A 13,683-nucleotide genomic window follows, 5' to 3' on the forward strand; every position below is an offset into this window, starting at 1 on the left:
GCATAGTTTAATTGAAAATTACAGAACTTTTAAAGCCTGCACTTATTTGCTATTGAAGAAAAAAAATCAAGATGAATTCGCTAGTGTTTTCAAATGAAAGAGCTTTATTCCTCTTCAAACAGAATATATGTCTATAGACAAAGACAAACAAGGTATATTTAATGCCATTTTTCAAGTCGAATTCTGTCAGCAGTTCAGTAATCGCTGTATTTTTTATAAACATCGACTCGCCTGGATGTTGACATGACGGGAACTTCGGTGCGAATCTTTTGAGCCGCCGTTGAATCTAAAGGTAATCAGAATAGAATCATTGAAAAATGAAGGTAATTTGTTGGTAATAAATTTGGAAAAACAAACAAATTGCAAGAAGCTCATATTTTTGCCGAAACTGGGTCACTTTATGAATGTTTTGTAAAGCCAAACCAGTACCCAAAATATACTGGGTTGGTCTAATTTTGACAATAGCCGAGATTCTCGTGAATTCTCTACTAACCAATTTCATGGAAAACAATTTCCTCCGAAATGCCTGCTTTAGTCAACACCTTTCCCAATGGATCAACAATCATCGAATAACCATATACAACATATGAAGCTTGTTCATTGCGTGCCGGTGATACAGCGGCAACAAACATTTGATTGTCAAGAGCTCGAGCCCGTTGTATTAATTCCCAATATGTATCTCCATACGAGGCATGAAATGCAACGGGAAAGATCATTAGATCACAACCTACGAAAGGTGGACAAGCAGTAAATATTCGTAAATTTGCGATAATCTCAAATGATAATTGATGTTTTTTCAAATAAAGTTCAAATGACATTGATATTAACCTTCCCTTCCGTAAATTTTGACAAATTCATCAAGAAATGCATCATAACAAATGGCAAGACCACATTTAAACCCATTCACTTCGAATGTGGTAATCTCGTTGCCTGGTTGGAACCTATCCACTTCGACTATATCGACCACGTCACTATGGGCGTTGGACAAATGAACCTATATTTTTTTTGCCAAAAAAATTGATTATAAAAATCACAAGGTAATGATTTCCTTGATCAAGGAAATGAATGCATTCACATACTTTTCGATGTTTTGCAATCAATTCGCCGTTTGGATCATACACAGCTGCTGTATTATATAGATTGTCACCGTCACGCTCGACTAAACCGCCTACAATGTAAATGCTAAACTGTTTCGACAGAGTGGAGAGTCGGCGAAATGTTGCACCGTACGAAATTGATTCGGCCATCGCTTCTAGGATTGGTAATTCAGTGCAGTACGAAAAATTAAACAATTCCGGAAGTGAAATTATATCCGGCTGATGATCATTGACAGCTTTTGAAACCATTTCATCCAGGTGGGTTAGTGTTTCGGTGAGACCCTCTTTTGCCGCAAATTGCAGCAAGCAAACGCGTAACTCTGCAAAATAACAATTGAAATATATTCAAAATTTTATTAACACGATTGAATGAATCTCACTTGTTTTGCAAGTAGCCATTCGTGTCTAGATCGTTGTTTTGGAATTTGGTGTCAAAATGTCAAGTGCTCTGCTTATAAATAGTACTGCGAATTTTGATGACAGATTTGGAATTTAAAAAAAAATGTTTTCATACACAGAATATATTTGCCGCACACAGTAGGTATTATATGTGTTAGAAGCATCAGCACAATAGCTGTGATATACATTCGACTCTTTTTAACTCTCTGATATGACGACTGTTGCGTTTGCATGCACATGTGCTCAACATGTACATTACTGTACATGCACACAAAACACAATCAAATGAAATCGTCGAGATTCACTTAACACAACACATTTTTGCAAACACAAAATCCATTCGAATACAAACACATATACAGCACCTGATCAGCTGAAAACATCACACGTTATGCCGGTTGTGCGAATGGGAAAAAGTGGGAATATAGGAACAAGTATGCAGAAACCGGCAGAAACGTATCATAAATTCACAGACGATTCATTTTTTGCCCATTTTGTTCGACAGTAAGTACAGAAGTACAACTGTCTGTGTATCTCTTGTTGCTATCTATAGCATCATTAATACCTAGATTAGATTTTTAATGGATGTTTCGTACTATATCAAGACTGTTTCCTTGGAATCGATATTACTTCTGAATGTATGGAATAATCATAGCATTAACTTGCATTAGCTTGATACAAAAACACTGAAATATCAGTTGTGTTCTTCCATCATTATCCTTAGCATTTAATTCAATGTTATTTTCGAAGATAATTTCTATCCTTTTTTCATTAACTTATGCACTAAGTATGCACTTTTTCTTAACGTTAATTTGTTTAATTTGATCCTGCCTCGGTTTATCCGGTTAGAATTCAAATGACGAATTTCAGCTACGTCACCGTTATTGATTCAGCGAATGTGCGTTTAATCCAAGTGTTTACCTCATGTTTTGGTGCATATACATTTTTATCATATTTATTGAAAGGAGAAACGAGAAAACAACAGATTGTCTTTAGTGGCTTGCTCAGGAAAAATTGTCACAATCTCCGCATTACTTAAAAGTATGTATACATATCAAACATTTGAATAAGCCTCATTTGCTAGAATTCTTTACATTCGATGGATGGATGGAACCAAACAGCGCCATCTGTTCGAAATACGCTGTGCTTGAGGTTTGAAATCGAAAAGTTTGCGCTAAAAGTTATATTATAAATGGTTTGTAGCTTGGGTTAAGTCTAAAAAATATCTTGTGTACTAAATTCTAATTTGAATCAAGAATAGCAGCGTAATCCATAGCAAAGGTAAAGTAATTTATTCAGTTTGATATCCGAGTCAGTAGCTGGGATATTTGATTTACGTGTATGTTTCAGTTGAAGGTTTAACATGTAGTTTAAAATAGATATACATTTCTGTGGCACATGTGCCTTTAAAATTGTGCCATCATTAAAAATGGTTGATTCTTGAGAATAGTGAAGTCTCGTTAAAATTCACATTGATTTGTGATTGTTACAAATTCATTGCAGGCCATCAATTCAAGTCATTATTGTAAAAATGATATTTCCAAAGTGATTTAGTCGGATAGTAAATGATATCTGATTGGGTCATCATAATGCCAAATGTAAGTAAAGTTGAATCGAACACATTCGATTGTGATACAACCCATTATTACAGATGAATCGATTAACCCTTTGTATGTATGATCAGCCGCGACCCCTCCACTGGCACCATCATCACTACACCACCACCACCACCATCGCCGCTGCCGCAACCAGACATACAGTTGCTAAATTATTGAAAAGCGATTGAAAATATTTGTATTTTTTTGAAAAACGAAATAACCGCAGAACACCTGAGCCGATTCACATGCTAATTTGACCCAATGCAATTTGAATCGTGCGCACAGTTATCGAATGTCCGCATAATCGGCTCTCTCGATTAAACCACTCGACAAAGGTGGAGTATGTTAGTATGTGTGTGTGAGTGAGTGTATGGTAAGTACCGTGATGTTATCCATTGACCCCTTTAAACAAATGGAAACATCACATACCGATTATTAGCCATTGTGTTATGTGTACGCGCGGCCGCGCGCGCTCACAGTATTGTTGCTATTGTTTGAATTCTCTCTCTCTCTCTCTCTTTTCATTGTTTTCCATTCGATGTTACATTATTCATGTGCACTGTACGTTCAAATTGAACGAGGTGCACGCATATTAAATGCTCTTCCCATACTGTTCACTGTTTCTTTCCTTACTGTTCACTGCACACCGCATGAAGAAAAAATAGAACCAAAATAAAAAATATTTTCATATTTTTTTTCAAACATTAAAAATCGTAATTCGTCGAATAATCATTACGCGTCTCCCTTTTTGTCACTTTATCGGGGGGAATTTCAATGTGTATGACTCTTCTTTTGCTTTTTTATTTCCACATCGTTCTGTTTTTCTTGTTTTTTTTTCCGCCTGTTCGACTTTCGTTCGATTGTTCTTGACGGTGTTGCAATGCAGACAAATAATAAAAAACACACACATCTTTTTGACACATTTTTTATTACCTCGAATCGGTTCTGAAATGTGGGGGAGGGCCGAAAATGAAATAAAAACAAATAAATTAGTACAACACCATGATTCCCTTTGATTAATTTGTATTTTGACATTCGACAGCAAAAATATTATTACGGAACGCCGTGATGCATATACGAACATGAAGAAGAAAATAAAAACGAACATCACACAATCGAATGATGATTATGGTGTTTGTACACACATATACACCCAAATGACTGTTTCATTTACGTCAAATTGTTTTTTTGTTTGTTTGTTTGAAGAAAGTTTTTTTGCTACGGATCGCGATTACAAACTCTATGATTGAAGGATATCATTGATGTGACGTGGGTAACAGAAGAATTGGTCATTTTTGCGAGTTTTGTTACATTTTTGTATAACACAAATGTACACAACTTTTCTATTTGATATTTGTGATTTTGGTTAATTTCTTCATTCATTCTGGTTTGCTATCATCAACTTGGGAAGAAAGAGTGAAAAGCATTTTTCTTCAAATTTAAAGCCATTTGATTAATTTTCGTCAACTTCTTTCCTTATTTGTCCACATTCAATATCTTGATAAAAATCTTCTATTCTCTTCATTTCCTAGCAAAGTCTCAATAAAATGTCGAGATTTTGTAATAAACGGCTATTTATCCAAGGCTTGACGAAAGCGCAAACAAATAATGATGGCTAATTGAGGAAAACAAACAGAAAAACTATCCATTCAAATGATGTTTATCGTACGTATGGAAACCATGTGAAATGTTCACGTGCCAGCGTTTGTCGAGCAAACAATGATTTTGTAAAATGATAGTTCTACCTCAAATATTTGCTAATTGTTTGACGATTCGAAATCAAATCCGCTATTTAATAAAGTGATTTTCGTGTGTGAGTCGAACATTGTGCTATGATATATTGGTTCGAATCGATCAACCGAATATGACGTTAAATGATTGGGCCAGGGTAATTATGCCGTAATTTATGAACTTCGATCAATAATTTCCATTTATTATTGTGTGTGTGTGTGCGTGTTTTTTTTTGTTTCAACTTAATTCTGACCCATTTTCAAGCGGCCGTCTTCTTTGCCTTCGAAGCTCTGTTTTGTTTTTGGCTTTTCAAAAACAAATTTGCGAATTTACATCAAACCAGCACAAAAATGATGAACTGATTGCAATCAATAATCGCATAAATAAATACGGCACTGCATGCAGTCCGTCCGTTGTTTCCTGCGACGCGCGTCTTTTGTTTCAATATGCTCGCATGTGTATGTGCATTAGGACATGCTCAAAATATCTTGATGGTTACATGTTTTTCGCGATCGAAGTCGATTTTTTGTGTTTTGTTGTTGTTGGTTTAAGCGTTTTTTTTCTCGTCTTCTTCTCTGGCCAAAACGCAAAAGTATCATTTAACCGATGGTGTTGAGCCAAAATAAATCATATTCGAAAAATTTATCACGTAATTTGAGCGCAGAATCAAAACACGCATACACAACAACAACGAATAATACCATGGAGGAATGAGTGAGAGAGAAAGAGAGAAAAACACGAGCCAAAGGCAATCAATTTGAATGTTCTTTATAAGTCTATCATTTATTCGTGCGCCCGTAATGTCTCGCACCGAAAATTGATCGCTTTCCCTGAACATGAACACACACGCACACAATCAAAGCCTAATGAAATGGTAAAAGTTTGGAAATTAAATAATGTTAGAAGTTTTCCAACTTCAAACGGTGTGACAAGAATGTAAACGTCAAAATGTTCACATGAACCACAGACAAACATTGTTTTTAAGACTTTCAATTAAATATTTCTTGGAATTGTGAATAGAAATTCAGAAATGGGTTTTCTTTCGATTGAGTATAAGTATTTGAATAACCTCAAAGCATTTCTTCCTTGGATTGTATGAATTATGAAGAAAATTGAATTTTTTCCATCGAAATTTGAACATTTTCTTCCAAATTGGATTTTTTTTTCTCAAAATTTGAGAAAAGTGAAGAATCAAAGATAATAAGTAAAATGTGGCACAAAATTTGGCATAAGTCAAGCGGAAAATGTCAAAATTCAGAAAAAAAAAATTGAATTTTACAAAAGACCATCCGAATTTGAAGAGAAAAATGACCAAACGCCGCAGAGCTTTTATTTATTTTAATGAAAAATACTCATTTTTCACACGTATCACTAAAGACGTTCATTCCAAACCTTGGTATTGGCCCACCTTTAATTTATTGTCTTTTAATACGTAAAATGATGCATTCCAATCATACCTTTCCCCTTCCAAACCGTTGTTTTTTGCGCATTTTTCGGTTGCGTTTCAGTAGTTGACGTTATGTGTACGTTTTTTTCTTCGAATTTGTTTGTTACTTGATTATTTAGGTGAGCAATGACAATTATTTGGTGTGCCTTGTTCCATCGTTTCGGGTGGATCATTGTCTAAATGACATATTTTACCCGCCTGCAAAAAAAAACTCGACATAAAAAATGACGAAACCAACGAAACGGCTCCAAGCGAACCGACTGTAAAACTCGCGAATGAGTGGGTGATTTCGATTATGTTGCACGCAATTCAAACGGATACACACATATGAAAAAAAAAACAAACATTGAAAAGAATGAACATCGACCAAAAAAAAGAGCGAGAAAGACACTGGAATAAAAAAGAAAAAATGTAAATGAAAATTAATAACAAAAAAATTTATTATCCACACACGCGAATTTTATATCAATTTTGTGTGGCTTGAGCGCTAAAGTTTGATGTTTTGATTTGGTTGGAATGGGGATGACGATCAATTTGATTATGGCTCTTTTTTTCGGGTGGTGGCAAAAAATTTTTCTATGTAATTTCTGTTTGGCGGTGTCGCGAAATGTTATGCATTATAAAAACTAATAAAATGTATGGGAATCAATGCATCTGTTCGCCCCGTACAAAGTAATTATCACAATAGCTAAAATTACTGAAACACTTTCTAACACTAAAAACAAGTGGTGGTTCATTTAAATCTAAAAAGGGCAAAAGGTATTTTACATGGAATTATGTATGTTCAAAGGGTCGACTCGTCTTCGGCAATTAAATATCGTTCATAATTACAGCCCAGCCGAACGGATGAACTTTTGATTTATTATTTTTAGTTGATGGGTGTTTTCGAGAGAAAAAACAACAATATGAGATAGGTTAAAAGCGGCATAGGTTACTGTGAGTGATAATGACACTTATACAGGGTGATTCATAATTCCATGCTAATATCTCTACGACAGATTCCTTGGCTCATGAGGAGTAAAAATGTGTATGAACACTTTTCCGAATTCGGCCTCTATACCAAAGATTTGGCCGCCGGCGCACTTTTGGCCGTGCCGCCGTACTTCTACGCCAAAAGCCATTGTGAGCCCATTTTTGGACATAAATGCATGAATTTTGGCTCATTGGAAAGATATTGAGCCCCACTAGATCCTCCAATCCAAAAACGGTGAAAATGTTTGACTAAGGGGTTGAAATTAACCCATACCGGAAAGTATGGAAAAATGGTGAAAATAGTGAATTATTTCAAAATAATGCGTTATTAAGGTATCGTTTTTTCATCATAGATTGAAAGATCGTAAAATTTCAGGCCGGTATGCCCATTTTTAGAAACCGATTTTGCCGTTAACCCAAGAAAACTGCGACCCAAAGGTGTCATTAGTACCCATTTTTCGAAGGTTCTTAGATACCGGGGTATAACCCAGAAACTATGGAAGATATCGATTCGTTATTTTCAGGAAAGTTGAAGAGGGCAACAAAAGCAACAAGTATGGCTGATGTGTTGATTCGAAAAATACCGTTACTTTAGTAAAAATTAAAAATTAGAAATTTCGATTTCGAGCGCCATCTACAGGTGAAATTCATAAAGTAAACAGATCAAAGTTGTTGCTTTTGACGCCCTCTACAATTTCTTTATAGATAATAAACCGATATCTCCCATAGTTTCTGAGTTATGCCCCGGTATTTGGGAACCTTCGAAAAATGGGTACTAATGACACCTTTGGGTCGCAGTTTTCTTGGGTTAACGGCAAAATCGGTTTCTAAAAATGGGCATACCGGCCTGAAATTTTACGATCTTTCAATCTATGATGAAAAAACGATACCTTAATAACGCATTATTTTGAAATAATTCACTATTTTCACCATTTTTCCATACTTCCCGGTATGGGTTAATTTTAACCCCTTAGTCAAACATTTTCACCGTTTTTGGATTGGAGGATCTAGTGGGCCTCAATATGTTTCCAATGAGCCAAAAATCATGCATTTATGTCCAAAAATGGGCTCACAATGGCTTTTGGCGTAGAAGTACGGCGGCGCGGCCAAAAATGCGCCGGCGGCCAAATCTTTGGTATAGAGGCCGAATTCACAAAAGTGTCCGTACACATTTTTACTCCTCATGAGCCAAGGAATCTGTCGTAGAGATATTAGCATGGAATTATGAATCACCCTGTATAAATCTAACAAAGGCGACACATCGAGCTGTTTGAAGATATTATGAATTTAAGTCATTAATTGGCGGCATAGCGAAAAGAGTTTGCAATTAGTAGGAATTTTGCCTCGATTTAAAGGCCTGTTGCCATGTGTATGAGCGCAATGACATCTCCACGTACGGATACACCACATGACATCGAAAGGGCATATTGGACAACCGATCAAAACTCCAACCCGATGAATAATTGATTGAACAAGGGAACGGCGAGAAAGAGAGCAAAAGCATACAAGACAGTCAGAGAGGGAGGAAGAGAGAGGGAGAAAGTGAGCGAAAAAAAATTCCAACGTCGAATAATACTTGGGCATTTGTCGCATTTCACCTGCACGATCCTATCATTACGATATTCTGTGTTGGTTGGACAATTGCTCTATAATTACATCCGTTATTACGGTTCAACATGAATTATTAACACCCATATGAACACACGCGCTCGCGTCTCCTCTTTTGTCTCTTCGTTCCATTCTCTGTCGCTAGCGCGACACTCTTTCGACTCCACACGCTTGAGAGTGACATTTAGGACTTTGGCATGCGGCCCATAAGTGTATTGACAAAACACGAAGAGTGAGAAAGAGAGAGAGAGAGACGTGGAGAGAGAGGGAAAGAGGGAGGAAGAGAAAGCGAGATGGTGTGTGTGTGTGTGTGTGTGTGTGTGAGAAAGAAAGAGAAGAAAACTGCATTCGATACTAACTGGCGAAACATTATGAACGACTTGGAACAACGCCGGTCACTTAAAATACTTTTTTCAACACATTTTGATACACATTCAATGCGACACTAATTAGAAAGCAGACTTGTTATACAGGCTACACCCACCAACATCACAACAATTTCGAAAGACTCACCTTTTTATTACAAACCAAAGTGAATTTTTATAAGGATGAAAGCATAAGACGAGCTTCTTTCAAGAACTACTTTGACGAAAAAAAAGTATGAAATCCCTAGTCCATAAATGGAATCCTTCTTTTTAAGAATGGGCAATGTTTTTTTTCTAACCAAATCGTATTTGTATTTATTAGGTTTGACAGCAAACTTTTCTTTTTGGACCTTCCATCATGAATGAATTAAAATACAAAAAATCCATTTATTTTGTTGGCACTCGTCCACTATTACCTATAATAGTGGAAAAAAATCATTTCTTCAAAATAAAAGAAATGATTTAACTCATTCGCTTGCCTAGTCATTTAGAGTGTTGTTTCAAATCGATTTTCATCATCATCATCATCATCGTTAATTAGTTTGCCCTTTTTTAGTCCTTTTAATCCATTTTCGGTTGCATACAATTGAGTAACAATCGAATGTAAATATATATCGATGAATTATTCGAGTTGTTCGGGCAGCGCCATTACTTCGTTTTCAAAGTGGAAGTTTTCAATGTAACCGGAGCAAATCCAAGAGCCTTGAACAAATCACAATCGGTATTTTTGTTATTGTTCTCTCTGTCCCCCATAAAATATGACCACAAATCGAGATTTTTAATTCGTCACACGATTATCCAAATAGATATTATCAAAGTCATGTGTCGACCAATGGCAGCGCTTCACGCTGACGGTAGTTATTGGCTTTTGTACAAGCCTATTTGCCAGTAACATGCAACACATTATCCAGTCTATCATGGCAACAATGTATGGCAATGGACGAAGCGCGAACGCTGCTCAAAAACGTTTGATTGACATGAGGCTTCAAGGGGGGCAGATATTTCATAAATATTCAGTTGAATAATTTGGGATTTTCGAATAAAAGAACTGGTGGAGTTTTTTCCAAGGAAAAAAAATGGAAACAACGCACAAAGAAGACTCATAAACTGTAAAAAAAAATTTAAAAAAAATCACTCAAAATCAAAATGCCTGAAATTGTAACATGTTCCCCGGCATTGGCCACCCGTAAAATTACCCGTTCATATACCGGTGTAGAAAAAGTCACCTCCTCGCGGGCAAAAAGCCACCACCACCTGAACGCATTTTGATTTATCACCTCGCAATTATTCAAACAGCAACAATGAAACACAGCAACACCAGCATAAAGTAAACATTAGCGTGTTGCAATTACGTCAACTAGACCGTTATAAACACGATACAGTTTGAGTGTATGCAACCAAAGGTATAAGCCAATGTAATGGGAAAATCGCGAACGGATCAAACCGATTTTCATGGGCAAACGAAATAAACAGACGCCCACACACAAACGCACACCAAACTACATGGACACACATAACAACCAATTGCTAGCGGCTTCCATACACAAACGAACATATTCATTGTGTTGTATTTGATTATCGTTACCGTTGTGGATATCATTGGCGGTCGATGGTGGCGTCGTAGTCGTCACTTTTTCATCCCTGATTTGTGTGCTTTTCTTCTGTTTTCGATTTGTTTTTGTTCATTGCACGGTCGGTCGGTCGGTGGTTGTTTGTGTGTCTATTTGATAGTGTTTTGTATATTAGAAAGACTTTCATTACAATTCGATCCAGTTAGTATTCAATGCTTATGCGAAACAGACCATCAAATTAGTTACACACTTTTATCACATTGTGCCTTTTTGTTCCGTTTATTACTGCTTTGAAATCGCCCTACTTAACCAATTCAACACACTTTTTGAACGGTCGTTTAGCGCCAACCATTTTTGACAATCATTTTGTGGGATTTGAATTTACCGAAGAGATTAATTAGATTTTAACCGATTTAGAATTTGATACGTGTTTTTTTCGTACGCAATTTTGCTTCAACAATAATAATTTGAGTGTTGAAATTGTTTTTATCAAAGAAATATAGCTCAACAGGCAGTCAAGACTATAAATTGTTTTGAAATATTTAGATCAAAGTTCAATTTTTCGTTAAAAAAGACTTTTGATCATATTATTCAGTGCCTTTTTCGGTGAAAAGAAAACCCACCTACCCCTCATTCGAGTTTCATTCCAACGAAAACTGTTTTTGAAGAGAAAGAGTCAGAAGAAGACTACTTTTGATAAGTGCTGTGAATAAATGTGGTTGTTCCATTGAATCGAGGATTAAACGGGACGAAGAAATGAAAGTAAAAATGTGCAATGGACCATTGTATGTTGACTCATTTTCAGCGTTTCAGTTGCTCAGGAACTACAATCGGCTCGTTACACCAACAGGTTTGCATTCGTTTTTTCTAAGCTTTCTGGTAGAGAAAATATAGTCAACGTTTGAATAATCTAGCATTGGAATTTAAATTAATGAATCGAGAGCTATAAAATTTTGATTGTCTCTTTGTTAATAAAGCGTGTTTTAGTTGTAATGAAGTTCATTCAAAATCAAATCAAACCTTAGTTGAATCATAAAACAGATCAACCAATCAGTCCAGAACGCGACATTTTTATTTTCTTGACCAGTTAAAAAAAAGGCATAAAAAATTGTTTGTATTGACAAAATCAATATTTTTTTATGTTTTTGAATTGCCTCACAATGAATATAAATATTCATCGAAAGAAGACAAAGAAAATTCAACAAACAAAAGTGGTTTGATTTGATGTTTTGTATAATTCAGCATCACCATTTAAATCATGGTACGATGCAATAAAAACTCCATCAAATCGATCAACATGAAATCGGATCGATGCGGTAAAATTGATGTTTGACCGTCACTGAATCCACACGGATATTGCACATCGTTTATCGAATTTATGAAGACGCAAATGTAGTGCGAATGACATTAAATTGGCGGTTCGTTGGCGAGATATATGTTTGGCACTCGCTTTGGTTTCGTATTCGAAACTATTTTGGCTTGAAAAGGGCAATATACATATATTTGGAATCGGTTGCTCTTCGAAACGTGTGTTGCTGCCACAAAAATTACGCCACAATATCGCATTACATTCCCATGTTTGTGTTTCGTTTATTTTATTTTTTCGCTTCAGAAGTTGACTAAAAGTCACGATATATTTTAACTGTTCTAAACAAAGTTGGTGTGTCTTTTTTTCTTCATTCACTTCGAGTGGGATGTGAACAGTAATTGAAATTTTATTTGCTGCTAGTTTTATTTGCTCTCTCTCTCTCTCATCGGTGTCAATACCCGCTGTTTGATACTCTATTCTCTGTTTGTTTGTTTTTTTCTCTTCTTTGGCTACTTTTTTCTCTCTCTTTCTCTCTCTCTCTCTCCCGCTCTATCTGGTGATTTTTTTTCGCAATTTCGTTGTCGTGTGTACAGATTTCAATCAGTACTATAATTTAGCTCTGTTAAAAGATTTCGAACGCACCAATGGTGCATTTGGCTTTGGAGCACCAACGGATTTCATACCACCAGCGATAAATCCACCGAAATCAACGACAACAACACTCAAGGAATACCAACCGGCCGCCGAACCGAACAACGCCATACCCAAGAAACCATCAAGTAATTATTATTTAGTGTGTGCCTTTTCTCATTTAGTTTGTTTTTGTTACTGTTGCTTGTTGTCTGACTTGAAAGCTACGAATGGATTTTAATGAATGGTTCAATCCATAGGTCCCAATCGAATGACCGTATCGTCAACATGCTCACCGACACCATCAACACAGGTTAGCAATCGATTGCAAAACGATTCGGTCAATAATTTAACCGAAAATCAAAATACATGCGATCGTTTGCCCAATGATATTAATCGATTTGATGGCGGCAACGGCGGCTATAATGAAACTACACTGGCCATTCCACCGAATTTAATATCACCACCAACGAACGCAACGAAAAGCAATGGCAATTTAACACCAGCAAATCTTCCGTCGTCCATCGATCACTTTCAGTGCATCTTGAGCCGACGGCAACGTGGCGAAAAACGACCCATTCCAGAAGAGCAGAAGGATGAAAAATACTTTGAACGACGGAAACGCAACAATGAAGCCGCCAAAAAGTCAAGAGATGCTAGAAAAGTTCGAGAAGATCGGGTGAGTTTTAGCTAAAAAAAAATCAATCAAAAGTTTTTATCAATGCGATTGAATTCGTTTGAACCAGTTGCAATTTTATATGAAAGAAAAATTAATTTTCGAAGAGAAAAAGAAGAAGAATTTTTCCATCAAAATCGTTAGATATATTTGAATGTCCGAGAATGAAAACGCAACTTCTATTCACAACACATATAAGTGAAACAAAAATAAAAAATTTATTGAAATGAAACAACAAAATCGAATTTTTTCAAAGTGTAACAACAAAAAAGATTTTTTT

The 13,683-nt window shown here is 36.0% G+C and overlaps 2 protein-coding genes across 5 annotated transcripts in view; one reads left to right on the top strand and one right to left on the bottom strand.

Annotated features, from left to right (window-relative positions):
* The window catches only part of LOC129575285 (omega-amidase NIT2-like), a 311,296-nt gene extending 309,721 nt beyond the window's left edge, over positions 1–1,575 (bottom strand). Inside the window, exons 1-5 of one of the 2 annotated variants that reach the window (XM_055458563.1) lie at positions 1,478–1,575; positions 1,080–1,417; positions 829–994; positions 494–727; positions 185–286 (exon numbers count right to left, since the gene is read on the bottom strand). In XM_055458563.1, the coding sequence (XP_055314538.1) occupies positions 195–286; positions 494–727; positions 829–994; positions 1,080–1,417; positions 1,478–1,496 (849 nt within the window). In that variant the 5' untranslated portion in view covers positions 1,497–1,575 and the 3' untranslated portion in view covers positions 185–194. Of the gene's footprint in view, positions 1–81; positions 287–493; positions 728–828; positions 995–1,079; positions 1,418–1,477 lie in introns of those variants that run through there. The other variant, XM_055458562.1, reaches the window with a different exon arrangement.
* A 9,795-nt stretch (positions 1,576–11,370) lies between these two features.
* Positions 11,371–13,683, top strand: part of LOC129575287 (uncharacterized) — a 3,594-nt gene continuing 1,281 nt past the window's right edge. Inside the window, exons 1-3 of one of the 3 annotated variants that reach the window (XM_055458566.1) lie at positions 11,371–11,638; positions 12,691–12,876; positions 12,988–13,406. In XM_055458566.1, the coding sequence (XP_055314541.1) occupies positions 11,545–11,638; positions 12,691–12,876; positions 12,988–13,406 (699 nt within the window). In that variant the 5' untranslated portion in view covers positions 11,371–11,544. The remainder of the gene's footprint in view (positions 11,639–12,690; positions 12,877–12,987; positions 13,407–13,683) is intronic. The other 2 variants (XM_055458567.1, XM_055458568.1) reach the window with 2 other exon arrangements.

The sequence above is a fragment of the Sitodiplosis mosellana genome, unplaced genomic scaffold, assembly GCF_009176505.1.
Source record: "Sitodiplosis mosellana isolate CC-2019 unplaced genomic scaffold, AAFC_SMos_1.0 Smas_scaffold_6166, whole genome shotgun sequence".
Taxonomy (NCBI): domain Eukaryota; kingdom Metazoa; phylum Arthropoda; class Insecta; order Diptera; family Cecidomyiidae; genus Sitodiplosis; species Sitodiplosis mosellana.